The sequence below is a fragment of the Taudactylus pleione genome, unplaced genomic scaffold (genome assembly GCF_031769625.1).
Source record: "Taudactylus pleione unplaced genomic scaffold, aTauple2 ptg000372l, whole genome shotgun sequence".
Lineage (NCBI taxonomy): Eukaryota > Metazoa > Chordata > Amphibia > Anura > Myobatrachidae > Taudactylus > Taudactylus pleione.
The window spans coordinates 1137519-1165203 of NW_028284773.1; the positions used below are offsets into that span (position 1 = coordinate 1137519).

Here is a 27685-nt window from a genome sequence, read left to right on the forward strand (position 1 = left end):
TTGCTAGTGTAAAGGTCAGGTATGCCGTCCCTCTTAATGGCACTGATTAAAGATACAGACAGACAATAGATAATGGCCTCATTTGCACTTCTGTATAGATGGATTTCACTTTATGCCATAGGTGTCATTTCCCATTCCTGCAATTTGGGCACAGCCACCAGATATTACAAGCCATACGGGCTAACTGTGCTCGGAACTTACAGACCCTTGTGGTGCATTCATATCAGATCCTAACACCTTATCTCATTTGCAGAAAAAACAATGTGCTGAACAGTGTAGCATCACGTCAATGTTCAGTAGAGCACATATTTGCCCATATGGTACCCTATACATATCTACTTTTTCTGTTCGACTCAATGGGGTGCGAGGAAAAAGTAGTGATGTTGTTGGCAGCAATGTACCATTCCCAAGTGGCACTTTGCACCCATCCACTGGGTCTATTTTGCACAGTTATAACCAACATACCAAAGTCAGACATATCCTTTAATTAAGACAGCCAAAGCAGGCTTCATTAAAGAAAATATTCAAATAAATAATAATTAAAATAATAAGGTATTTTTCTTTATGATTAGGTGCCTCTTAAGTGGAGTTTAATTAAATGTTTTCAGAGCAGTTCTATTCAAGTTATTATGAGGGCAATTTACTAACATTCAGAGTTGCAAAAGTCCCTTGTTTTTTGACTAGTATCAGTGCACACTTGTACTTGTAGTGCAACAACAGCATGTACTACAAGTGTTGACCCCCCTCTTAAACATCAGACAAAAATGAGTGCCTCCAATAAAGCAGAAGTTCATAGTAGTGCCCTTTATATAAATAATACTTTGTATGCACCCTATATATAAATAAGAAATTATGCATATCCCCTTTATAGAAATATATACTTTTCATACTACATCCTTTAGGTATAAAAATCAATATTATTGCCCCCTTTAGAAAGTTCATAAATAGTATTGTCTATTCCCCTGAAATACATAATAAATCTTTTCCCCTTTAATAAATGAATAAAATAGCGTGGCTCCTTTTATTAAATAATTGAAATGACATTGGTGTGTGATTATTAAAATAATATTGTACCCCTAATTATTTTGGTAAGTGTGCATCCCTTATAAATACTTAGGGGTATATTTACTAAAGTGCAGGTTTTTAGAAGTGAAGATGTTGACCATAGCAACCAATCAGATTCTACTTATCATTTATCTAGCATCTTCTAGAAGATAATAGCTAGAATTTGATTGGTTGCTATGGGCAACATCTCCACTTCTATAAACTTGCACTTTAGTAAATATACCCCTTAGTCTTCTTTTCTTGGTTTGATATAATCCATTCTGAAATGTAAATAAAAATAAAATGTTTTTATGAGACAGACCGCATTCGAGCTTTTCCAAATGGCAAGTCAGTTCGTCTTGAGTGGTGCAATATTCAGCTTAGTACGCATTTAACAACATTGTTTAATTTAATAAATGGGCAATATATATTCTTTATTTCACTTAAGGGGGCAATAAAGTTTATGAATATTAAATCCTATGATTTAGAGCTGAAGTAATAGCCTGCGAATCGCAAGCAGTCGCAAGATTGGGCAATTTAACTGCTAGAATTAAAACAGAATTTTTCTAAAAAGCAAATCCAGGTTTATTTTTTATTTAAAATAATTACCACGTTTAATTTAGTGGTTAAATAACTGAAATCTTACGGCTGCCTGCAGCTCCCAGGCTATTGCCACGAAAAGAACATTAAGTGCGTGACTCAGAGGTGCACACTATTGCAGCCGTGATTGCATCTTTTACTGCAGTGCAACTTCGTCTTTATGCAGATGCAGCGACCGACTGACTTCAAATACAGACACCCACCGACTGCAGTGCATCATCAGAGATTGCACCGGCCCTATGGAGGCGATAAATAGTCTCTGAACATGGCTGCCAGTGTCAAAGCAACTGCGGCAAAAGACACAGTCACTGACCATGACACACCTGCGTCTGGCTAACCGCCCCCATTACCACCAAGAAACGCCCACTGATATCGCCTCTCTCGGTGTCCAAATTTGTTCTGCAACTTTCAACAGTTACTATCGGGAAGCATACGCAGTGCAGCTCGGACACATGCGCAGACTGAAACATCGGCCTCTTGCGTGCGGCATCAACACTGCGTTTACCTATGAATCAGACCCTAAATGTATGGCCATTTAAAAAAAAAGCAACATTTCCTGATAAGAATAAGATAATAACAATAATGAAATCTTTTCAGGAATATACAATATTCATCTTTTTTTGCAGTACAAGATATTCATAAACTGTTTTTGTAACATTGCTGCTGATTAATTTAAAGCAACTCATTTAAAAAATGTACTAGCCCATTGCGTTCTGTCTTTGTGTTAGTCAGTGACTCTCTCTTTCACAGTAGCCACAACATAAAAACAGAAGATCCAAGTCACAACTAGAATATCCACAATCTGGTCTTTCTTCAAATAAACTTTATATCTTATATTTATATATATATCTAGTCATATATATATATAGATATTTATATATTAAAATTACACATCTTTTTATAAAAACAATGAGTCTTTCAAATGAACGACAGGAAAGAAAGAAAAAACAAAACGACAAAACACTATAAGAGAGAAGATGCAACATTAACACATGTCCATGTAGCAGAACACTGGGTTGGTTAACGGTTGACCCTTCAGGGTTGAGGAAGCCCTGTGTGGGCAGGTTCCAAAATAAGAGGCGCTTTGCAATGTCCATGTCAATGAATGCTTTAAGCAGGGGAGTCCAGGTAGGTGTATGTTGTGCAGGTTGTCAATTTCTTAAGAGGTGTTGCAACATCATCACCTAAAAAAATATAACAGCAAAATATAACAACATCTAAATAAAAGTTTCAAGCGTAAAATAGTATAGAACAGTATGAAAATGAATATAAGGTGTAGTAAATAAATGGAATGAACAAAACCTCATAGAATAATGGTCCCGATTCAGGTCCGGACGCTATTGTGGGGCTTATCCCAGTTTTCTACTTATCGTAAAACTGCTCATGCACAGGAGCCGTCCTGTATATGTGCAGAACGTGTCCTGCCATCTCGTTCTCAGATCCCCCAAGACGCAGCATGATTGACATGCTGCAGGAATTTGGGGGGGGTGGAACGGGGGGTGTGCCTTGCCAGCTTTCCTGGAAATGCAATGATGATCATCCACGAATGATGCATTAGGATCGCCATTGCTGTCAGGAGTCATCTGCTTCCTATAGAAGCCTCTTGCCAGATTTTTCATATTTGGTGGCCAGTATTGCGGGTTCCTTGTGGCTGAGCAATACCAGCCGTACCTGAATCAGGCACAATGTTCAAAGCAGTATAGTCATTATACAATATAATACATTTACATAGTTAAAGAGTAATGCTGGGCATACACTATACGCTTATATCGGGCGAATCGAACAGATAATTGCACAGTGTATGTATCAATCAGAAAATATTGATCGGTCAGGCTTGCCCGATCATCTAGGATGTCCATTCGATCAGATATTTTCAAAGTGAAAGTCAGCCGCCTCGGGCAGTTTATACCAAACGACGGCCGACCAATGGACATTTCCCTGTTCCTTTGCAGATATTGTGGCCCATACACTGAGTATCTCACAGTGTATGGCCACAATAAGAGGCTGTTACATAACATGCCTGTCGGTCGGACATGCATTTTATCTGAATGTGTATGCCTAGCGTTAGGAAACAAATGCTATAGTATTGCATTAAGCTATTTGTACTAACAGCAATCCATTTGTCCTAACTTAATTCAATTTTTAGAAAACTCAATTGTGTATTGTGTGGAGAGATAGGCACAATCAGGAGTTAAAGTGGGCAGGAACGGGGTGGTACTGAGTTCCGTCACCTCTAATGGTAGGTGGAACTAGATCCACCTCCAGCAAGTCTCTGCACAGAAGTCCCACAGACAGTGACTCACTGTCTGCCTACGGTCCCTTATTTCAGAGAAACCACCATATAGGTAAAGGAAAGAATGAAGTGAAGGCAATACATACAATAGGGGTTGCCAAAAAATATTGGGCATCCAAGTGACATAGACTAGTTTGTGGGGACCCCATAAAAAACTCAAGAGGCACGGCAGAAAATAACACTGATGATATAGTGCCTAGACGGCCCCCAGCCATTCACTTTACCGTTTCCTATACACAACAGTGTGTGTGTGTTTGTGTGTGAAAAGAACAGTTTTCACCCTTGTTTTGGCTTGTCAGACTAGCGTGGTGGGGGGAGGGTGGGGATTAGGCAGCAGGAGAGATGAATTCCACCACCTTTCCAGGACCACTTTAAGCCCTGGGCACAATACTGTACTGCAATAATCATTGAGATACTATGGGTATAGCCTATTTTACACAATACATTTTAAAGTGCAACATATATATTGTTTTTGGTTACATCCAGAAAAATGGATCTTCTCTAAGTCTGTGAGGATACAGGAGTAGTTTGAGGGCTCTGAGATGGACATGGTAGCAGTGCTTTGGCTGATGATCGTCGGTAAGCAGCGGATCTTCATTACGGTAGCAGTAACTAATAATATTCAGGGAAAATTACCGTGTCCTTGACCACTACTGTATTAAAAGTATAAAATAATATTATTTCATTCACTGTAAAATAAACCACCAATAATCTGGAGATGCTTTACCGATTTTGGCACAGCAGTATTCTCCTAGGAGGAAAGCTGTTGTGCGTTTCCTTTCTTGCCAGAGATTGTGACCATTTGTTATAAGTTGCAGGTGTGCTCTATGTTGTTACAGTTTTCTTACAGTCTACATGGCAAGAGTTACCGTACAGTATTTGACCTATTGAGGCACACTGTGTATACTGAGAGTGAATGAATTTTAGTATTGTTAATATAAATCTAGGAGTTCTCTTACTTTTGCTGAGAGCTGCTGTAAGACTCCAGAAGGTGGGAGCTAGCAGTCTCCAGATTCCAGTCAAACATCTCCAGGACTTTATGGCACTCCACTCGGGTCTTCAGTCTAAGGCAAAACAGCTGCTCTACCTGCAGCACAACAGAAAGGGGTGTGACTGGTAGTCTCCACAGATGTTGTAAGGACAACAAGGATTATTAAAATCCAATTCCACTCTAAAGTGGAACTACGGTAAGTTATTGTACAGTCTGAAATATAAAATACCCCTCGTTGTATGGCAATAAAGCAAGTTCCATAATACGTGTAAAGTTATAACCAGGAGATCCTTGTTTGGAGTAGTCAAAATTCATCCTCATGAACTTCTGATTTAAATAAAAGCAGGTTACAGGTGAGGGGCTCCCCATTTTAGTATTAACAGGCCCATCAGAGCATGAGAAAAGCCTGCACTGGAGGTCAAGACCAATTGCCATACGAACAGAAAGGAGGAAAAAACTTTAAAAATTCTACTCAAAACTGAATTACTATATTTGGGTGTAATTAACCTTCAACGAAGAGGGCCCAAAAGGCAATAACCAACAGCAACTAGTCAGCAATGGCTTTTGATTGATTGAATACAAGTTAGACAGTGAATGAAAATGTCTCACTAGTTAATTTTTTTTACAAAGCTGAAAAAAGAGAGATTCATACTATAAAATATATGATATATAATTATTGTACTTCACCTAAATAACCCAGCAAATGTGTTTACTTCCTCCAAACAAAAAAAAAAAAAACATAAGAGCTATCAATAGTGACTGTAAGGGGTAAATTTACTAAGAATCGTGTTTGGTCGAGACTGCAATCTCGGGTGATTGTAACCATTTTCTGCAACTCGGAAATTTAATAAGGCAGACTTGGGAGAGATTTATTTTTTGAAACTTGAAATCTTGGGTGAGAATGCAACCACAAATCAATACACCATTGGCCAAACTCGCAAGTATCATGGAAAAATTACAACTCGGGAATTTACCAAGAATCTGGATTAGAATCACTGGTGTAATTTCAGCAAACTCAGACCTAAACAGTAGTTTCAAATAGACTACTGAGCTATGAGTTTTGCAGAAACATACACAGATAAGTGTGATCTGTGTATGTTTCTGCCTTTAATAAGTATGTAAATGGTTAAAGTAAAAAAGAAATGATGTAGGATTCCCCACCAAAAAGTTAAACCAGCCCCAGGCTCCTGACACAGTCCTGGTTCTAAAAATACAGGGAAAAAAATGGAGTAGGGTTCCCCCGTATTTTCGGAAAAAGCATCAGGCTCCCAGAGGCAGTCCTGGTTTGAAAAATAGGGGAAAAAAAATGCGTAGGGATCCCCCTATTATTAAAACTAGCACACGATTCAATTCTAGTTGGGGTGTAATGCCACAGCGAGCGGACCTTTTCACAGGTCACCTCGGCCAAAGCAATAACACCCCAAGCTAGTCAGCCCAAGCCGGGGATCTCAGGTGAGGTGGGGATCACCCCAATAAAAGGACCCCCTCTCTCCCCAGGCTTAAGCAGGAGCACGGGGCTCTTTCCTGCACCCGTTATTTGTAAGTGCAGGGGTCAGAGTAAAGAATGGATGAATACTATTGTTTTTACAGTGGAACTACAGGTGCCAGTGTGCCTGCCCTTTGGCACTTGTGGAACTACAAGTGCAAGCAGGTGGCCAGCACCCGTACCCCCACTGTAAAAAAATAGTAAAAAAAAAAAAAAACACAGTACACACACATCGTAGATTTTACAATTTTATTACACACCTAACACACTCACACATACATACCTTCGGCCAGATGTTGACATCCACTTGTCTAAGTAGAATTCCCACGGGTTTACCTGTGAAAAAACAAAAATACTCACCTACCTCCTGGCATCATTCTGTCCCCTTGTCCTGGACCCTACTGTACATTAACTCATAGCTCCGGGCACTGAACCCGGAATCTATGGGTTAACGCGGGTTATCTGGTGATTTACCAGCGGGAGGAAATGGCCTTTTAATTGAATAACCCCAAGCATTAAAGCATAAGACTATATGACCTCAGTAAGCACAGCTTCTAATTGAATCTGCCCCCTAATATACACTTGTGGTCTCCATTAGATGATGCATTAAAACAATCACATGACTTCTGACATTTTATGAGACATTTGTGAATAGGTAAAATATTAGACAATGTAATTATTAAGATAAAAGTAAATCCACTGAACTGTTTCTCTGTAAGGAAGTCATTTAGCAATAGCTATCTCCCAAAGACAACTGAAACCTCCAACAACAGAGTTATTATTCTTATAACTGATCTATATATTGCTACCATATCCCATAACTCTGTAAAGAGAATGTTTAGACATTCACATTAGACACAGGGCCTGATTCAGAGCTGAACGCTCTGACCAGAGCGCTCGCTCTGAATCAGGGCCCTCCTACCTTTTTTTGGAGCGTCCTCATGGACGCTCGCATAGCTGTGGGTTACCACCCACAGCTATAGCAAGCGTCCATGATGATGGTCGCGATGGTCTTGACCATCGCGACCATCGGGCTTGCGACGGAGACCCTGCGGTAGGGTCTCGCTGCCGCAAGCCCTGGAGTGATTTTGGCTCTATCAGAGCCAAAATCACTCCCACTGACATCACTAGTGATGTCAGTGGGGCCGGCTTGAGACGGTAGGCGTTCCCATGGGAACGCCTCCGTCTGGCAGGCACGCCCCCGGCACGCCCACCAAAGGGGGCGTGCTGTCAATCAACATCGACCTTTGGTGCGAGACCCGGAGCGATGGTGGAGCCCGTCGCTCGCCGGGTCTCGCGCATGCGCGCGACGGAGCTCCCTCCGTCGTGCGCATGTGCAGTGGGGAACATTGACCCGCTTGCGAGCGTCCTGCCGCTCGCGAGCGGGTCTGAATGACCCCCACTGTCCCATTGGAGCTTGAAGTCTTAATTACCTACAATACACAAAGAGATAACATTTTCTTTGCAGCCATTTAAGTTATTGGTATGTTTTTTGAGCTGTGACAGGAACAACATGGGGAAAACCCATGTAAACAAGGAGGGAACATGCAAAGACCATACTTGTGGCCTATGAGCCTTATACAGCAAGGATCGCAACTGGTAAAGCGTACGCAGATGGTTGACAATTGTTGCGTACTGCGCATGCCTAGCAGTGCGCGAATGCCTCACTGCGATCGGGACTGCGATCGCAGTGTGTACGCAGACCCATCGCAGAGTGATTGACAGGAAGTACCATTTGGGGGTGGTGACGGTGGGGGTGGTCAGAGAAACGCAGGGGTGCCAGTTCATTTGGGCGCTGTTGCAGGGGCGTGCATAAGTTAACCACTGTGATGGCATACGTAGCCTGAGCTCTCACTGCGTGCAAGAAAGTTAGCAATTTAATGGTAGGGTCAGACCTGCCTTAAACGTGCGAGTAGCTCCGATGTACTTCGATGTTACCAATGTTTTGGCGGGACTGCAAGGTATTACAGATGTGCGAGAGGAGAAGTGGGCGTCTGCATGGAGTCCGTGCTTTGTGATTGCAATTATTAGCATACTTTTGCAGCAGAAATGCGTGCACGATTGCAGCAGAGATCGCATTAGCGGTTCTTGCTGAATCAGGCCCTATGTGCAATACATAGAGCATTATAGGAAGTAGGATGCAATGCAAAGAGCATTGTAAGGACTGATTCACAATACAGAGAGTATTTTAATGTTCACTATGCAAAAGTTTGGCATAGTAGTGTCAAGTATACAGCGCCATCTCTGTTCTAGAGGTCACTATACCAGCAGACCGTAAACCTCTGATGTCTTTCAATGAGAAGATCGACTAATCTCTGTTTTTTTAACAATAAAGAAAGTTCCCTATCTCTAGTGTGTTTACAATGCAGACCTAAAGAGGTGACCCAGTCCTGCATCTTACTGGAGAAGAAGCTCGGCTGTGCTGGAAGCAGTAATACCATAAAAATAGATTGTGGCACTCTGGGCCCGATTCAGAGCCGCTCGTAAGCGGCCGCTCGTTTGCTCCGAGTGATGTTCGCATGCGTATGGGTCGTAATGCGCATGCGCCAACCAGTCAGTGCGATCGGAAAGCGAGCGCTCACAAAATAGCAAGTGCCTGCTAGTTTGAGTGGCAGGATGAGGCGTTTGTGGGTGGTAACAGGAGAAGGTGCTTGAAAACGGGGAGTGGAGATCCGAACGCAGGCGTGCCAAACGGTCAAAACGGGCGTTTTAAGGGTGTGCATAATTAACAAAGCAGCGTCATCAACCACGTCACTTGGTTGTCTCTTAGCCTGAACTGTTCGCATAATTGCGGTAGGATAAACCTACCACAAGCACTGCGAGCAGTTCATATGCCTTTCGATGTAATCGATTAATCTAATAAATAGCGGAGATGATGTAGGATGCGAGCGGCCAGGAGGCGTCTTTACAAAATAGCTAACGCATGTTTCGTTCGCTCGCTCAGACATAGAGGCGTCAACAGACCGTAAAGAGCGAGCGCTCAATTTAAATAGCCGGCCCCTTTAAATAGCGTCCGGCTCTGAATCAGGCCCTCTGATCACTGCATAGTGGCAGTCATTCACCAAAGCCTCAGTAGGTCCCTGGCTGAGTGCTGTCCTGTCACTGACTGGGAAGGAAATGCTGGCCAAGTGGGAGAAATATCCCAACACCATTGCAAGCCTACCTCTAGAAATGATACTAAAACCTATGTTTTTCTAGAGCTTTTCTTATACATTATTAAAATGGTATTACCATACAGTATATGTTACACACTGCTTATCGTATGCTCTTTTGGGAAAACTACTATACAGTGCATCCGTAAAGTATTCACAGCGACACTTTTTCCAAATTTGTTATGTTACAGCCTTATTCCAAAATGGAATAAATTAATTTTTGTCCTCAAAATTCTACACACAATACCCCATAATGACAACAAGTAAAAAGTTTTTTTTGAGATGTTTGAAAATGTAATAAAAAAAAAAAAAAAAAAAAACAACTAAGAAATCACATTTACAGAAGTATTCACAGCCTTTGCTCAATACTTTGTTGATGCACCTTTGGCAGCAATTACAGCCTCAAGTCTTTTTGAATATGATGCCACAAGCTTGGCACACCTATCTTTGAGCAGTTCGCCCATTCCTCTTTGCAGCACCTCTCAAGCTCCATCAGGTTGGATGGGAAGCATTGGTGCACAGCCATTTTCAGATCTCTCCAAGTCTGGGCTCTGGCTGGGCTACTCAAAGACATTCACAGAGTTGTCCTGAAGCCACTCCTTTGATATCTTGGCTGTGTGCTTAGGGTCGTTGTCCTGCTGAAAGATGAACCGTCGCCCCAGTCTGAGGTTAAGAGCGCTCTGGAGCAGGTTTTCATCCAGGATGTCTCTGTACATTGCTGCATTCATCTTTCCATCTATCCTGACTAGTCTCCCAGTTCCTGCCGCTAAAAAACATCCCCACAGCATGATGCTGCCACTATTATGCTTCACTGTAGGGAAGGTATTGGCCTGGTGATGAGCAGTGCCTGGTTTCCTCCAAATATAACGCCTGGCATTCACGGTAAAGAGTTCAATCTTTGTCTCATCAGACCAGAGAATTTTGTTTCTCATGGCCTGAGAGTCATTCAAGTGCAGTTTGACAAACTCCAGACGGGCTGCCATGTGCTTTTTACTAAGGAGTGGCTTCCGTCTGGCCACTCTACCATACATGCCTGATTGGTGGATTGCTGCAGAGATGGTTGTCCTTTTGGAAGGTTCTCCTCTCTCCACAGAGGAATGCTGTAGCTCTGACAGTGACCATCGGGTTCTTGGTCACCTCCCTGACTAGGGGCCTGATTCAGAGCCGCTCGTAAGCGGCCGCTCGTTCGCTATGAGCGATGTTCGCACAACTGCGCATGCGTATGGGTCATAATGATTGACAGAATGTACAGTTTGTGGGTGGTAACAGGGGAAGGTGCTTGAAAACGGGGGAGTGGAGATCCGAACGCAGGCGTGCCTAACGGTAAAAAGGGCATTTAATGGGAGTGCATAATTAGTAATGGAGTGTCATCGACCACGGCACTTGGTTGTCTTTTAGCCTGAACTGCTCGCAGTGATTGCGGTAGGAAAAAGCTACCACAAGCACTGCGAGCAGTTCAGATGCCTTTTGATGTACCCGATTAATCAAATAAATACCGGAGATGACGTGTGATGCGAACGGCAAAGAGGCATCTTTACGAAATAGCGAGCACATTTTTCGTTCACTCGCTCAGACATAGAGGCGTCAACAAACCGCAATGAGCGAGCGCTCAATTTAAATAGCCGCCCCCTTTTTAGGAACGACCGTCCGCAAATAGCATCCGGCTCTGAATCAGGCCCTAGGGCCCTTCTCCCCTGATCGCTCAGTTTACACGGCCGGCCAACTCTAGGAAGAGTCCTGGTGGTTCTGAACTTTTTCTATTTACGGATGATGGAGGCCACTGTGCTCATTGGGACCTTCAAAGCAGCAGATATTTTTCTGTACCCTTCCCCAGATTTGTGCCTCGAGACAATCCTGTCTTGGAGGTCTACAGACAATTCCTTGGACTTCATGCTTGGTTTGTGCTCTGACATGCACTGGGACCTTATATAGACAGGTGTATGCCTTTCAAAATCATGTCCAAACAACTGAATTTACCACAGGTAGACTCCAATTAAGATGTAGGAGCATCTCAAGGATGATCAGTGGAAACAGGATGCACCTGGGCTCAATTTTGAGCTTCATGGCAAAGGCTGTGAATACTTATGTACATGTGATTTCATAGTTTTTATTTTTATTTTTTCAATTATATTTGCAAAAATATCAAAAAAACGTTTTACACGTTATCATTATGGGGTATTGTGTGTAGAATTTTGTGGACAAAAATGAATTTATTCCATTTTGGAATAAGGCTGTAAAATAAAATGTGGAAAAACTGAAGCGCTGTGAATACTTTCCGGATGCACTGTATATTCTACAATTCTGCATTAACAAGTGTGGCCACTGGACGCAGTGTTCCAAGGATTATCTATGTAGGATATTTCATTAAACTTCAAGCAGGTTGACTACTCCCACTAATGCTACTGTAGCAGGCATGGACATGGCATGCGTCATGTCACACTGCCATTACTGTAACAAGGGTTTAAGGCATTGAGTTTCTATTATGTTTAACATGCATTACTCTCAGTCTACCAGTTATATGCAGATTAAGATTGATTTGGGTATCCAGTAGGGATTACAGAGAACTAAATACAAGACCTGCATGTTTTTTAAAAATCTGCATCATATTTAAAGAAAGCTCATTTCCAGTATAACAGAGGGCCTCAGTCTTTTGCCACAGCCACTTCTTTATGCTAATGCCATGGCCGCTTTTATTCCCAGTAAGTTGCCCACGTGCAGATGTGCAAATCCGTCTGGGCGTGTGTTTAGACGCACCATCAAATTTTGCACCAACTCTAAAGGCGGATATCCACTTATAGATATACAAACGAGAGCACGATTGCGACATTGCAGTCGTGCTCTCGTTTGTATATCTAGTGATGTGCCTAGACTGAACGTTCACTCGTTCAGTCCAGGTACATCCCTCATCCCCGCACATGCTTAACCTGACGAGATCGTCAGGTTGACCAGCATGTACGGGCGATGTCAGAAGCGTCCAGCGGGCACGCGCATCGTTGGTTGCTTCCGACCAAAACATGCCCGATGCATGTGCGATTTGCAAGCGATTGCACGATAACTACATCGCTTGGTTAAATCGCTAAGTGGATACCTCCTTAAGACTGGCGCAGTTTCTCCATCTGAACAGGATGTAGTCTGGAAGCAGACGGTCTAAATGCCGACCGCCGGCTTCCAGACTCTCTAATCCCGGCGTGGTACTAATGACAGGCGTCGAAAAGTCGACGCAGTCATTAACCATACGTCGGAAGACCGACGCCCGACATACCGAACAAAGGTAAGCCGGGCGCGGACAGCAACGGGGGGAGGGTTAGGATTAGAGCTCCCGGAGGGACTTAGGTTTAGGCACCCCCCCGGGAGGGAGGTTAGGCACCCCCCCAGGGGACTTAGGTTTAGGCAGCAGGGAAGGGGGGGTTAGGTTTAGGCACTTGGGGGGGAGGTTGGGGTTAGGCACCCCTAAGGGAGGGTTAGGGTTAGAATTAGGTTAGCGATACTTACCTCAGGGACGATCGGGATCTTCACCCTTGCTGGGCTGCAGCTGTCAGGATTTGAACCGCCGGCCATAAAACCTACTACACCCATCTGAACATGTCACCTAGTGTCAGTGCTGCTGCGTCTTTCGAAGCAGCCGCCATTACTTCCCAGAAATGGCCACTGAAATCCACAGATCTTGCCTTCAAATTCGTCCTGTATTTCCTTGAGGTAACCATCAGGACGCATACACGCATACACAGGCTTACTACAGCAGCCGTCTCTGAATTAAGGCCAGAATGTGCAGCTTGGCTGCTGTATATAGGAGTTGTTAGTGTATGTACCATACCTTCAGATACTGAATAGCTTTCTGAACATTCCAGCTATGGTTCTGTAGAGCCGTCTGACACTCCTCTGTGGTAACTCCATGAACCATGTCCTGAACCTGAGGATAGGGAATAATTGCAATGTTACCACCTGTTACATGATACAGCATGAGGCACAAAAATGCCAATGTATAAACATTATGCACCATGTTCATAGGTGCCCCTCTGCCATGTCAGAATGTTGCTAAGGAGCTCCCTATTATGTGACCGCTGACCCCGCAAATTAGGCTCCAAAATTATAATGTGCCAAGAAAAAAAAAACCATTCTGATGCCCCAAAGCAAAGACCTGCGATGAACAGAACGGCAGACAGGAGGGGAAGCAGGCAGTCAGACTGGTAATGTAAGACAGGCGTGGGATGTGGGATATGAAGATACTACAGATTGCTAGGAGGCATGGTGATATGGGAGATTCATGGTGGCAAGTAGGATATAAAGAATTGATCAGGGATATACTGTTATCTGGATGTGTATGAAGATATGGTGATATATACGAAATTGGTGGACACAATGATATAAAGACTTTCGGGAGACCATGATTATATAAGGAATTGATGGGGATCATGATGATATATAAAGGTTAGCGAGACCAAGATAATATAAGCAAATGATGGGGGCCAGGGTGGTAAATGAAATTGATGGGGATCCTGATGTTATAAGTAAGTTAGAGAGTTGGGTCAGCTGGTACGCCTGAAAATGTAATTGACCGGTAACCACTACATTGCATTGCTTGATGACCATATACAGCCCTTCAAGGACTTCATGTGCCCCCACAATGATGGAATATTCCAGCAAGATAATGCACCATGTATTCAGTCTCAGGTTATTCAGAATTGGTTCTATAAGCATTCTGGAGATTCTAATGAATAATGTGGCCACTACATTCGTCAGACATGAATCCAATCGTGCATTTATGGGACATGGTGGAGAGGTCCATTCGCACCCAAGATCCTGCAACTACAAATATCAGGGATATATGTGGGAAGGTATCCAGACGGCATGGGTCACTATCTCTCCAGAGGTCTCTGTCTACTTGTGGAATCAATGCCAGGTCAAGTTGCCGCACTTCACTGGGTTAGAGGAGGTCCTACACAATACTAGGGATCTAATGACTTTAGGCACTTCAGTGTGTGCGTGTGTGTATAATAAGATACTATGTATACATGGTGATTATAGCTATACACGTGGTCATTGCCTAGACCTTGGAGGTCCCTTTTAAATGTATATTATATAATAATCTGTGTCACACATTTCAACTTTTACAGATTAAAAAGGTGGCACTACATGCCACTACAGGAACATAAAAGTGCTTTATTGTATCTCAGAGGCCCAAGGACACAAGAAATATCTAAAACATATAACTATTTTTTACAGAATGATGCAAAAGTATTTTTAATGTGAAAATACTCAAAGAGAATGAAATGTTTATTGAAAGTTATTTCTTCATCTAGATTAATTTCCTCTCCTCCCAATGTTTTCCAATATTTCCCCTTGAGCTTCTACTACGAATTTCATCTATTCAAGCTTATAATCTTTCTTTTAGTAGATTTGCAGTAGGTCTGGCACAGTAAGATGCTGTAACATTTCTAAACAGATTAGCTAGGGAAACCTAGGGAAGCCTTTTCTGACATATAAATATATTCTGTGCTTTATCTACTGCGTCTCTAGAACAGTGATTCCCAACCTCGGTCCTCAAGGCACATTTAAAGTCCTGGTTTTAGAGATATCTATGCTTGAGCACAGGTGGTTAAATCAAAATAGCTGAGGTACTAATTAAGTCCCCTGTGCTCAACTATGGCTATCCTTAAAACCTGAACTATGCCTTGAGGACCATGGTTGGGAACCCCTGCTCTAGAGGCTACAACTGATCCTCAAATTCACTGTCAGGCCCTGACTGTACATAATGGGTTCTTTGACAATACATTCAGTAAGATGTCTTTTGCTACGGTGAGGGCAATCTATAGGGGCAATGCTTTAAAATGCAAATGAAACAAATGTAACTAAAAGCTCAAATTGTGAAACTGAAATAAAATCATCAAAAATGAAAAAGGAAATAAATATGTTGGCACTATATGTCATTTCCAGCCGAATCAGAACAACATATCAGCCGCATCACTCAGTGTGTACGGCCAATATGCATGCTTCCGCGGCCGCTTGCGAAATCGTCTGGTCGGCCTTTGCAGGTAATGAAGGACGGAGCGAGGTATTATTCCGTTGTTCATTACCTCGTTCTGATGTGTACACATTATCCGATATGTCGGCCCATCGGCCCAACATATCGGCTGGGTACACACCGTTCAGTGTGTACCCAGCTTTGCATTTCTAACTGAAACAAAACATTTATAAGTTATTATGTACAGATAAACCATTAATGCTGGGCATACACTGTACAATTTTCTGTCAGATATCTGTCAAATCTGTCTGGTGGGAAGGAAAATCTGGTCTGTTTTCAGTTGTTTGGGAGCAAATTTCTATTGTCATTTGCTCCCATACATTACCAGGTTTTCATTCCAACCAGCCAGATTGGACAGATATCTGACAGAAAATTGTACAGTGTATGCCCAGCATAAGAGGGGAACGTTGGCATGCACCAATGAAATAGGTAGGCACATGTGCAGAAAAGAAGATATTCTGAATCTCCACAAACTTCCATGTTATATAACATGCCCCCAAAAACTAATATTTGACACTAGAGTGCACACAGATTATTTAATACTTAAAAACATGTTGCCGCCACAGTGCACGTTCTGATTCTTCTTATTTTGCCAAGCCACATATATCACCTCCCTGAAAAACAAGTGCATGGTCCATCTGTGCAAACACTACTCAATTAAATATGTCTTTGAGCATGAAAACACTTACTGCTATCATATTCGGACAGTAAATGAAACTTTAAAGGATCAATTCAATTGCAGGCGATGCCCATGATTTAGTGTATGAATATGCCACACTTATGGTAGCCCCAAGACTGTGTACTGTGTATTTTAGTACACACCCCAATGCGGCTGCAAATAAATATATGGGATTTTGGATGAAGACTTTAGGTTTGCTTTTATTCCAAGGGCTACAATTATAGATATCCATTTTTGAACAGATTGTTTTAGGTGCACATCAAGGTATTATCCACAGACTAAACAAAATGCCAAGTACTGGTTTCTACTAGATCTCTGACGCTGTAAACAACTGACCGCCAATTAGACTAAAATTGCCACCATCTAACACAAGCTCCAAACTATGCAAGCTGAACATTCTACAAGTATATTCACATAAAGAAACCTCATTTATGTAGAGCTACTGTACAAAACTCATCACGTTTCACAATCTAACAATGTCCACACAAATATGTGCTCAACCGGCAACCAGCAGCAATGTTACACTCATTTCTGTGAGATTGGGGTAATAAAAGTCAAAAAATGGCTTTAAGCTGCTTACTTTTTGGCACTGTAAATGTCCTCCATATAAAATAAATAACAAGATTGTATATGAATTTGTATTACTACATGAAAACACAATTATACATTGGGACTACATGCACTCTGAAAGCCAGAGAATGGCACTCTATAACACTGAGGGTGAGTCACATTCTTTTTGATTAACTAAAATTAAGACCAAAATTTAGATTCCATTTTGTGGGACAGGATTATGTAAGCTCTGAGGTCCTTAGGATCTGTCTTGTCCATTCACTTACTGTATAATAGGATACATTTTACATCGTTTATTACCACTTATGCAGGAAGAGTATTTCTAAGTACACTTCCACCTATGTACTAATGTCAAGATAACAAAATTGAGTCATATAATACAGTCCCAATGTATCTTGATTTCTTTATGTCATAACTAATAACTAATGCCAAACCGCAACATATTTTACAAAGTAAAGTTTAAACACAACTGTGGTGGTCAGGGGCGGATTGGGCCACCGGGAGGCCGGTCCCATCCCCTCCTCTGCCGGGCTGGATGACACACTGTCTGTCAGCCAGGCCGCTTTATAAATTGCCAGTGCCGGCAGCGGGCAGCGGCACTTGGAAACTGTCATAACGCTGGTGCGGGGGCGGGGCTAGGCGGGTGCACGGAATTTTGAATGTTAGTTGCTGCTGAGGCTCCGGGTAGTAACAGGCAGCACCATCACAGCAAGAGCAGCAGCAGCCGGGAGGAGCAGGAACACGACAGCAGGTCAGTAGCTTAGCTAGGAAGAGGGGCACCATGTTGTTCCATCACACTGCTGCACTAGTAAGATGCCATTATTGTGTGTAACAGAAGCTAGGGATTTGTCAGATAGGGCGGGGGCAGGGCAGCCGGCAGTATACAACCATGAGCTGCATAGTATAACAGTACTATGGAGCACACGATTATGTACTGACAGCTGCCCTCTGCTCTCTCTGGCAAACCCCTGGCTTCAGTTACACATAAGGACATCACACCCTCTCCCCCTGTGCACGGAGCCAGTACACTACGGGCAGCTGCAGCATGGGAGAGGGCGTGGCCACAAGTATTGGAGGCGGGGCGGGCTCTCGGTGTTATTAGAGTGACACAGGCATGTTGTTGATAGTAGTTGTGTACAGAGATATGAATTGACTTACGTCAACAGTGCGACTGATGGGGAGTCTAAAATGCACAAAGCATGAATGCAGCATCTGTAGACATTAAAAGTGGTCGGGACAGTCTTGCACAGTCAGACGCACGGATGAACACCAGGGAAGGCTCTATAGCAGCATTAGCGTTATGCCGCCTGCGCAACTGCAGCAAAAGACGCAAAGAAAGCCGTCACTGCATCCAACTCAGAGTATCCCACCACCTCCCTCTTCACAAGCCCCGCCCCCTCAACAGACCCCCTCCCCCATTAGGGCTGCTTCCAGAAATTTCCCTGGCTGGTTATCCATCCCAATCCGCCCCTGGTGGTGGTCATACAGTAAAGTGGTAGGAGATTACACTGTAATGGGACATATTTTCCCCCAGTTTATTTTCATTACTCTCCACCTGCTAGAAGAACCTGACAACTAAATGCAATTATAAAAGTGCATTTACAGCTTTATGACTGTGAATTTAAGACCATGAAGTGGCTGTGTAAAATGAAAAGTGCTAGGTGGAAAAACACACACCTGCACACTTAAAAAAAAATATTATCTGTCAAGAAGATGAATAATTTTATATAATTCTAGAAAATAATCCATTTAGAACTGCATACGTGTAACACATAGTGGAGATGACACATAGTTGGACTTCAAGATGCCAACATTGCACACGTGTAACCCAGCAAATTGTGGCTTATGCATGTGCAGCAGCTCCATGTTACCACTGCTAGTCAGTATAACCAGGGAGCATCGCTTAGATACCCAAGTGACATTTTCTTTAGAAATCGGAATCGGTTTGAAACTACAGTGGCGTGAAAAAGTTTTTGCCACCTTCCTGATTTCTTCTATTTTTGTGTGTGTTTCACACTGAATTGTTTCCAGATCTTTACCCAAAATTGAATATTAGTCAAAGACAACCACAGTAAATGCATAATACTGTTTAAAAATGATCATTTCATTTGAAAGAGAAAGCCATCCAACACCAACTGTCCCTGTGTTCAATAGTAATGCCCCCTTACTCAACCAATGAACCAACTTGAATTGATGATTGGGTTCAATTGAACTAGACACAATCGGGATGATTACTGCCAGCCCTATTGAATCTAATACCCCTTTTCCACCAAAATTCCAGGTCTGACCCGGAGTTGGACCAGGGTTCCTATCCGGATCAGACCCGGAATTTAGCCGGCGCCGACTCGGGATATTCCGCCTCAATCAATGTTATAATTCCACCATAAAAATAGAGACTGGGCAAAAATGGTATCCATGGGAAAGTTGCCTGGTGAAAACCACTGTTAGCAAGAGGAACATAAAGGTTTGTATCACATATACCAAAAACACAATGACAACCCAAAGCCTTTTAGGCTAATGTTCTATGGACTGATGAGTCAAAAATGTACCTTTTTGGAAGACATGGGTTCTATTACATCTGGTGTAAAGCGAACACTGCATTCAACAATAAGAATATCATACCAACAGTAAAATATGGTGGCAGTAGTGTGAGGATGCTTTGCTGCTGCAGGAACTGAGCGACTTGCCAATAATTGACAGATTCATAATTCTGCTCTCAAACAGAAAATTTACAATATAATGTGTATTTATGATATCATATTGTTATTCTTTTTTTGTGTGCGTTTTCTCACATGTTATGCTCTTTTGACACTCACTGGATCTTTGATATGAGTTTATTATTTTTCATTTGCTATTTTTGTGTATTATGTATATGTGTGCGCTTTTGTTTATAGTGATCACCGCAGTTACCATGCAGCCACTTCCGGGTGCACGTATGCCTTGGTCTTCCCCCTTCTATGGATGATGCAGATTAGTTCCTCCTTCCGGCTTCACTTCCGGTTTGGCGGATCGTGTCTGTACAGTTCTGTTGGGGGATGTGCCGGGCGGCGCGGGCGGACGGAGGTGGGTACGTGATGCCATGGTGTTTGATTAGGTAAGCATGCCGCTTATGTATATAAGCCTGTTTGTCCCTCAATGTGGTGAATGCTGCCTCTGGAAAACGGTGTTAACCGAAACAGCTGTCAGGGAATGGCATGAACATATGACTTCCAGACTCATGGTTCAGTAGAACATGATTATGTGTCTGATGATATAATACATAATGTCCTGACTTTCTGGCTTGCTATGGCTGCTTAATGGCTTTTATGGCACATCACATTTTTTACATTAATATTGGAGTGATGGCTTAATCCTTTTTTGGCAACATAAGAGGACCCATTTCTATTTATAGCGCAACTTTGCACCCTACTGTTGTTTTTTAAGTGTGTGCGGACCTTTCTTTTTGCATCAATAAATTATATATATATATATATATATATATATATATATATATATATATATATATATATATATATATATATATATATATATATATAGTGTTCACTCTAGCTCCGGCGGCAGGCAGGGTGCCGGAGCTAGAGAGGGCAACTTTGTGCGCGCGGGTGAAAAGGGGGCGTGGCCATAAAGGGGGCGTGTCTATAAGACGCGTCCCCTTTTTCATCATACTTGTGGGCATGCCCGGCACTTACGGACATGCCGAGCAGCCCCCAAGCGCTGCAGACAGGTAGAACAGATGCCGGGCGCATGCGCCCGGCGTCTATTCTCCGGCGGTGACCGGGTCACCGCACATTTCTCCACCCGCGGGACACTGCGTCCCGCGGGTGAAGACTGCACCCACAGCCTGTGAGGGCAGGGTGCTTTTTGCCCTCCTTCTGGAGGGCAGGGTGCTTTCAATATATATAGATAGGTCCACACTCACGTCATGAGATTGATTGATTTAAAAAGCTCACAGATAGTGTCCCCCAATTGCTGGCTACACAGAATTTTTAATAGCTCTCAGATACTGTCCCCACAGATTTTTTTTTTCTACAGCTCCCAGATACACAGACCAGAGAGAGTGGATGCAGGAGGTCCACTCTCTTCAATGTGCTCAGGCGACTGTTCCCAGCGCGTCCTTACATTTATTTAAGGGGAGGGATCTCTGCCCTAAGCTGCGCCAATGTCACAGTGCCATCTTCCATCCCCTCGGAGGGTCCTTCCTGCGGTATGCAGTCGGGAAGCCGGCGGACCTATTCCCGACTGCTTAATCCCGGCGAGGGTTAAATGACAGGTGTTTAAATCTAGACGCCTGTCATTTTACCGACGACGGGAGACCGGTGCCCGGCCTCCCGATCAAAGGGACGCAGTGCACAGATAGCCGCGCTTTAGGTTTAGGGTTCCCGGGGGGGACTTAGGGTTAGGCACCCCCCCAGGAGGTTAGGTTTAGGCTAGGGGAAGGGAGGTTAGCATTAGGCTCCCCCATTGGGGGACTTAGGGCTAGGCACCCCCCCCCCCCCGGGGGATTTAGGTTTAGGCGGCGGGAAAGGGGGGGTTAGGTTTAAGCACTGGGGGGGGGATTAGTGTTAGGCACCCCTAAAGGAGGGTTAGGGGGTACAATTAGGTTAGACAATACTTACCTTGGACGATCGGGATTTCCCCCTCTGCCGGGATGCCGCTGTCGGGATTCCAACCGCCGGGGATGGGTCCGGCATAAATCATACCGATTCCCTTCCTGCTGGCCTGATTCATTACCGATGGCAACTGCGAATACGCACGCAGACGGGCGATTGTTACATTCTATGCATGCGTATGCATTGCAGTGCGCGAAGGTCTCACTGCTATCACAGACACTACGCAGACCCATTGCAGAGGGATTGACAGGAAGAGACACTGTACAATGTGCGCCAGCAATAGCTGACTGCGGAAAAAACAAGGAAGCATTGATGAGGGTGCGACGCATTGGTGTGAGTGCCGGACAGACTGTCCAAAAAAAAAAAAAAAAAAAACAGCCAGCGGGGAACACTGCATTATTACACTTTGCTGTAGAATTGGTCTCATTGCACATTAGTTTGAATTTGCTGCCACCTAGTGATGCTCTGTATTGTGGCATATACATTTACCTGTTGGCATCATTTGTCATCTTTCAGAACTTTAACTAGTTCTAAGCAATTTATTTGCCTGCTCATTGTTAATATATTACCGAGTTTCGCTATTTCTTTCTATGTGGTACACCCAATGACTTATATTAGTATAGAATATGATACTAATGTAAAATCTGACTGTGGATATATTTTGCTTTATGTGATATTAACTTTCACATCACTCTTTGTTTTAGTGTTTAATTATCATCAGCTGGAGTTTGATGCCATTTAGTGGTGCAATATTTTACAATACACAAAATTACCAAGCGAGTTTTCACTTTATTGAGGTGCTATAAGATTTTGTTATAAACTGTTTAATGTGATTAGACAAATAGGATTACTTTTGAGTGTTCCTTCTCTACAGTGTATGGATAAATTCCTTAGTAAATCTTTACATCCCTTGCCACCCAGGCTCACTATTCTCATATTTTTGAATCACTTATGCCTAAGATTGATGAAAAATTCCACCAATTTACCCTAAAATAAAAGAAACATTTGACCAACCCAAAATAGACAAGAGGTTGGACAAGTTTTGATCCTCAATTGATTCTACACTGGCCCGTCTGTCTGACCATACTAACAGATTAGATGCTGTAGAACATCGGGTTAGTGATGTTGAGGACAATCTACACTCATTACAACTGTCACATGCTCTTACACAGCTACAAAGTGGACAATCTATAAAATCGCCACAGATGTAATACTTTGCGTTTTGTTGGCATTCCTGAGTAAGTCAAAGGGTTGGCCTCATTTGTTTACTTGGACAAAACTCTTGTCTCTGCCCTCAATCTACAAAGTGAATTGGGAATCCAACAAATTGAAAGGGCACATCGCCTGGGTCCAGAGAGCAAAGGAACTAATGGCAGGCCTCGCCCTGTTATAGATAAGTTTTTGGACTATTGCACTAGAGAGAAACTCTTGACAACCCACAAATGCCAGAGAAAGCTGATGGTCGACGACCATTGGATTCTCACTTTTCAGGATTTCTCTGTGGCAGTAGCCCAAAAGCTTAAGGGGTTTTCCTCGATCTGCAAATTCTTGGTCGACAACAATAAGATATTTGCTTTATTGTAACCAGCCAAACTGAAAATTACTGACAATGCGTAAACTCTCATTTTTGATAACCCAGATGATGCTCACACTTTCTTTCTCTTCCTATTTTATTGTCTAGATGTGATACTAAGGAGATTGAGATAATAATACACACTTTTATTTGGAATGGAAAGAGGGCTAGGAAGAGTAGATCCAATAGTGGTATTAATTTTCCTAATATTACTGCTTAATCATGCTGCCCATCTCCTCTATTTGAGAGATTGGCTTAATAGTCTCCAACACTACATTGGAGACTGCTTTCTTGGCCGGCACAAACGTAACCTCTTTTTTACATCTGCATGATAGCAAGATACCCATATCTGTTCAAGTTAGCCCATTATTGTCTACCCATAAAGTATGGCATATACTGCGTCACAAACGCTTCTTGAACCCGTATGTATCCCTATTTCTGCCCTTAACAAATAACCTGAATATTCAACATGGGACTGCAGGTTATCCTTTTACTTTATGGGACATGCAGGGTATTACCCATGTTCGACAATTTAGGAGTTGTGTGACAGGGAAACCATTATTGTTTACACAGGCGGTGGAACAACATCTGAAGCTTAGACCTTTCCCTCTAGCTTACAGGCCCAGCATTATGTGATGGTATCTCCAGGGTTCTCTCACCAGATGATTACAATGACTCTTTAGATAACGTATTAATGAAGGAGAACCCTTCCTATAAAGCAATCTCAACACACTATTCTTTCCTTCCTCCTAGCTCTGATGCTCTCTCCTTCATACTCTCTCACTGATGATTAGATCATAGTTGATCTCTTCCTTGGTGACCTTTTTTCTCCTAAATGTGGATAAAGGGAAAGTAGATGACATGGATCTAGGCCCACACCATTTTATCAGTTAATTTTTTTTTCTCTGACACTATTTTGGAATAAACTGCTTATTTAATCTTGCTGTATTTTGGACCTATGTTCCTAATGTATGTTGTAATGTACTCACATTGACTGTACTTCTTTGACTTTTCATTGCAAATAAAAAAAGGGTGCAAAATGTATTGACATATAAATGGCATACACCTGTGGCAAATGTTATTGATTCATGTATCTTGCAAAGAATATCCCTCAGTATATGGGCATACATAAACTATTTCTACATGCGTTTTTCCCAACACTCAGTAACATGACTTGTTTGTGGTCTGTGATAACCACATTGTGACTAGGTCATATGTACTCTCACAGTAACTTATTGCTCATTATGGGTTTACATTTCACCCTTGGTGGTCACAGAAAGGGTTCTGCCAAGGCTTACAGTACACTAATTTATTACACTACTTTCTACTTGTATTACACAATGATTTAGCCACCAGGCTAATTCTTTGGTGTATGAATAATATTTTAATTTTACCTTAAATCTAAGGTGCCACTCCTGACTGTACATATGCTGATGAATAATTTACAGATGTTTCCACATACTTTACACCTATCCTCAAACTTGAACCAAATAGTCCCATTTGGTGTACCAAGAAGTTTGCGAAGTGTCCCACAAAAGACGTTTCACAAAAAATGTGTGTAAATCGCATCACTAATGGTACAAAAGTACAATGCACAGGTGCGCAGAATACGGATGATGGTATGTAACGCAGTTTTTGTGTCAGTTGCTAATCTGGGTAAAAAGGTGAAAGATGGAGGATGAATGCATCGCGCTACGCAGTGTTATTCTTAATCTGCAACTTTAAACATATTTAATTGCAAAAAAAATACAAACCCTAAGTACTTAGGACACAATAAGCGAATTTGTATGAGGCTATGATGCGAATAAGACACCAAATTCAGAAAAAAACGTATCGAAGTCACGTCACGTGTCTCGTGCCATATGGCGCAAAAAGAATAGGTGTATGGGGATACGTCTGTACGCAATATGTTACACTAACACTCATTGGGCAGAGTATATACAGATGTGTCCTCATACATCTAGCCTCAATACGCCACGCAGCGTGACTTGCCTGGCTTGAGTGAGTTGCCAGGTCTCGTGCTACTCTGCTAGCGCTGGGCATCTTTTTTGATGAAAATTTGTCTAAGTCTCAATGAGTTGCGACTAGGACGCACCAGCAGACTGTGCTGATTAATTTGATCTGCAACTCTTGTATATCTGTGTGTATCTAAGTCTGTAATGAAGCACCTCTGTAACTACTATACATACAGTAGTGGCAGGCCATATTTTATTATACTGAAATAACGACAAGCATGTTAAACCTTCAGTGCTCCTATCACACGGGAACAACTTTTGTGCCATCCTTCACACAGTACCAGCTGGTTCTGAGAATCCTATCACACAGTACCTCTAGAACTGCCCATGACACAGTCACAGCTGCTCATTCTCTCATGGTGGAGACTGACTTCTGTAACAGCACCGTGTCTTAGGAGGTTTTATCACAGTTAACGTACAGGCTAGTTGCCAGAGTAATGAGTAAGATATATAAAACACTTGTCTTTAAACAAGGGGGTATATTTACTGAAGTGAGAATTTTTAGAAGTTGAGATGTTGCCCATAGCAACCAATCAAATTCTAGCTATTATCTTCTAAAAGGTGCTAGATAAAAGTTAAGTAGAATCTGATTGGTTGCTATGGGCAACATCTCCTCTTTTAAAAAGTCTCACTTTAGTAAAAATACCCCTAGGTGTCATTTGAAGATTATTCATGATTATTTAGTCAAGTTCCACAGACCAGCATGATATGAAATCAAACTTGACATAATTACTCATGATCTCTTTCATTAGTACATAATTATCGATATCGTTGATTAACTAAAAAAAAAAATATACAGCAGGGCACAAACTGCTTGTGTGGCACTGTAGCTTTAAGAGTGACAACAGTATGTATGTAAAAATGCTTGCAGTGCTCTAATCTCAGATCAATTACCAAATGTTTAACAAGATTAATAAGTCAACATTTACCCTTTACAGAGATAACAGCCTACGCGCTGTTTGTATAGTATCTATCTGGGCTTTTTCTAACTGTATAAAAACATACTAGGAAACATAACAGTTACACCCGAGAACTGGTCTATTAGTATCATCTGGCAGTTTTCATAGCAATGTGGGGTTTATTGATACTCACCAGTCTAATTTTTTCTCTGGGCCTGAAATTATCTGGGCCATCGTAAACAATCTTTTGCAGACTACAGGCTGTCTTCACAGCATTCTTGGATGAGCAGTTGCTATTGTTAGATGAAAAGTTGGCTTTACAGTCCTGCACCATCGGCCTAACAGTGGCCGTAGTGATACTTCTGCTCACAGAAGTCTCCTCTGGACTTCGGGCCTCCTTAAAAAATTTCTCATATTTGTCCAAGTATGAAGGTCTCTCAGGCAAAAGGTAGTAATGCGTGTTGCTAACTTTCTTACCATCTTTCACAATAGGCAAGATGCAAGGACCTTTGGAAGCATCTTTACCCTGGGCTTGTATAACTTTGGGAGTGGCATATTTAGGGTCTGATGCGAAGCTTTGAGTGGTGGGCATAGGTTTCCCTGGAGAAGTAGAAAGCCCAATGAACATGGGAGAGCAGAGGTTAGACCTCTGCTGTGGTGAGCCCACCTGAAAAGCCATAGGGCTAGGAGTCCTAGATGTGGGCTGAGACAGTGGATCCCGTGGAGGCAGTAATGGTGCCCGTCCCACTTCCTCTGCTCCAAAAGCTGGAGACAGCTCTCCAGACCAGCGATCATGCTCATTGCGTCTAATTGGTCTGGGAGGTATAGGTATTCTCGGTGGTATTTGTGGTTTGTCCTCTGATACTGTCACATTAATGTTGGCAATAGAGGAGCTTGGGCTTGGAGTTGATGCCAGTGAAGAGGATGGAGGAACATTAAGCCTCTTCATGCATTCTTGCTGCAGCTCCTCAAAGATTTCTGATGTTTGAGAAAAGTTGGCCTGCTTCATATCCTTTGAGGGCAGGAACAAATTGTCTTCCACTTTAATGGCTGGACCCCTCTCAGCTTCCAGGACATATCCATAGTTAGTTTCTTCTTTTTCTCTGGCTCTCTGAAGTAGATTCATTGTCACCTTTTCTCTGTTTGCCAAAAGAACATCAGGACTATTTATAGTGCATACTTCAAAGTCATCTTCGTCCTGCGCCACCTCATCATAAGCCGGAGGAGCTGGAAGAGGTTTAGTGTCCCAATCCACCACAGGAGTTGGATGAAGAGGACGAGGAAGTGAACGCGAGGGGCTCTGGGGAGGAGTTTTATCAAGCAATGAGAAGGCATCCATAGCTAGTTTAGCTAAAGAAGGAGCAGTCTGTTCAACTAGGGGAGAAATAAAGCCTGGGCTTAGTGGGCTGATGTCCTCTCCAAAGTCTATCAAGGCCACATCTCCTGAAGAAAAGCTGCAACTCTTAATGCCAAGCAGCTGTCGGTCAGTCACTTTGGTGCCAGACACCCGTGCAGAAGGTTTAACCAATTTCAGTCCTTTGGATGTTGTAGTTTTCTTGAGGGAGAGCTTCTTTATTCCGGATGAAAGAGAATCGTCGTCTCCGTTGACAGGATTGTATGTTGGTTCTAAAACATTAAATAAATGCAATATTAGAATGTGGCATGTAGGCATGATTACTTTTGTAATAACCATATTAGCAATGACCTTAAGCATAAAACGCTGGATGCATCCAAGCGAACAGACATAATAA

The 27685-nt window shown here is 42.6% G+C and overlaps 1 protein-coding gene across 7 annotated transcripts in view; it reads right to left on the bottom strand.

Annotated features, from left to right (window-relative positions):
- Window positions 1-1617: 1617 nt before the first annotated feature.
- Window positions 1618-27685, bottom strand: part of TNK2 (tyrosine kinase non receptor 2) — a 210745-nt gene continuing 184677 nt past the window's right edge. For 5 of the 7 annotated variants that reach the window (XM_088444778.1, XM_088444775.1, XM_088444773.1 and 2 more), the window contains 4 exons: window positions 26128-27560; window positions 13381-13476; window positions 4897-5024; window positions 1618-2828 (listed from right to left, as the gene is read on the bottom strand). In XM_088444778.1, coding sequence (XP_088300904.1) covers window positions 2825-2828; window positions 4897-5024; window positions 13381-13476; window positions 26128-27560 — 1661 coding nt within the window. In that variant the 3' untranslated portion in view covers window positions 1618-2824. Of the gene's footprint in view, window positions 2829-4892; window positions 5025-13380; window positions 13477-26127; window positions 27561-27685 lie in introns of those variants that run through there. The other 2 variants (XM_088444774.1, XM_088444777.1) reach the window with 1 other exon arrangement.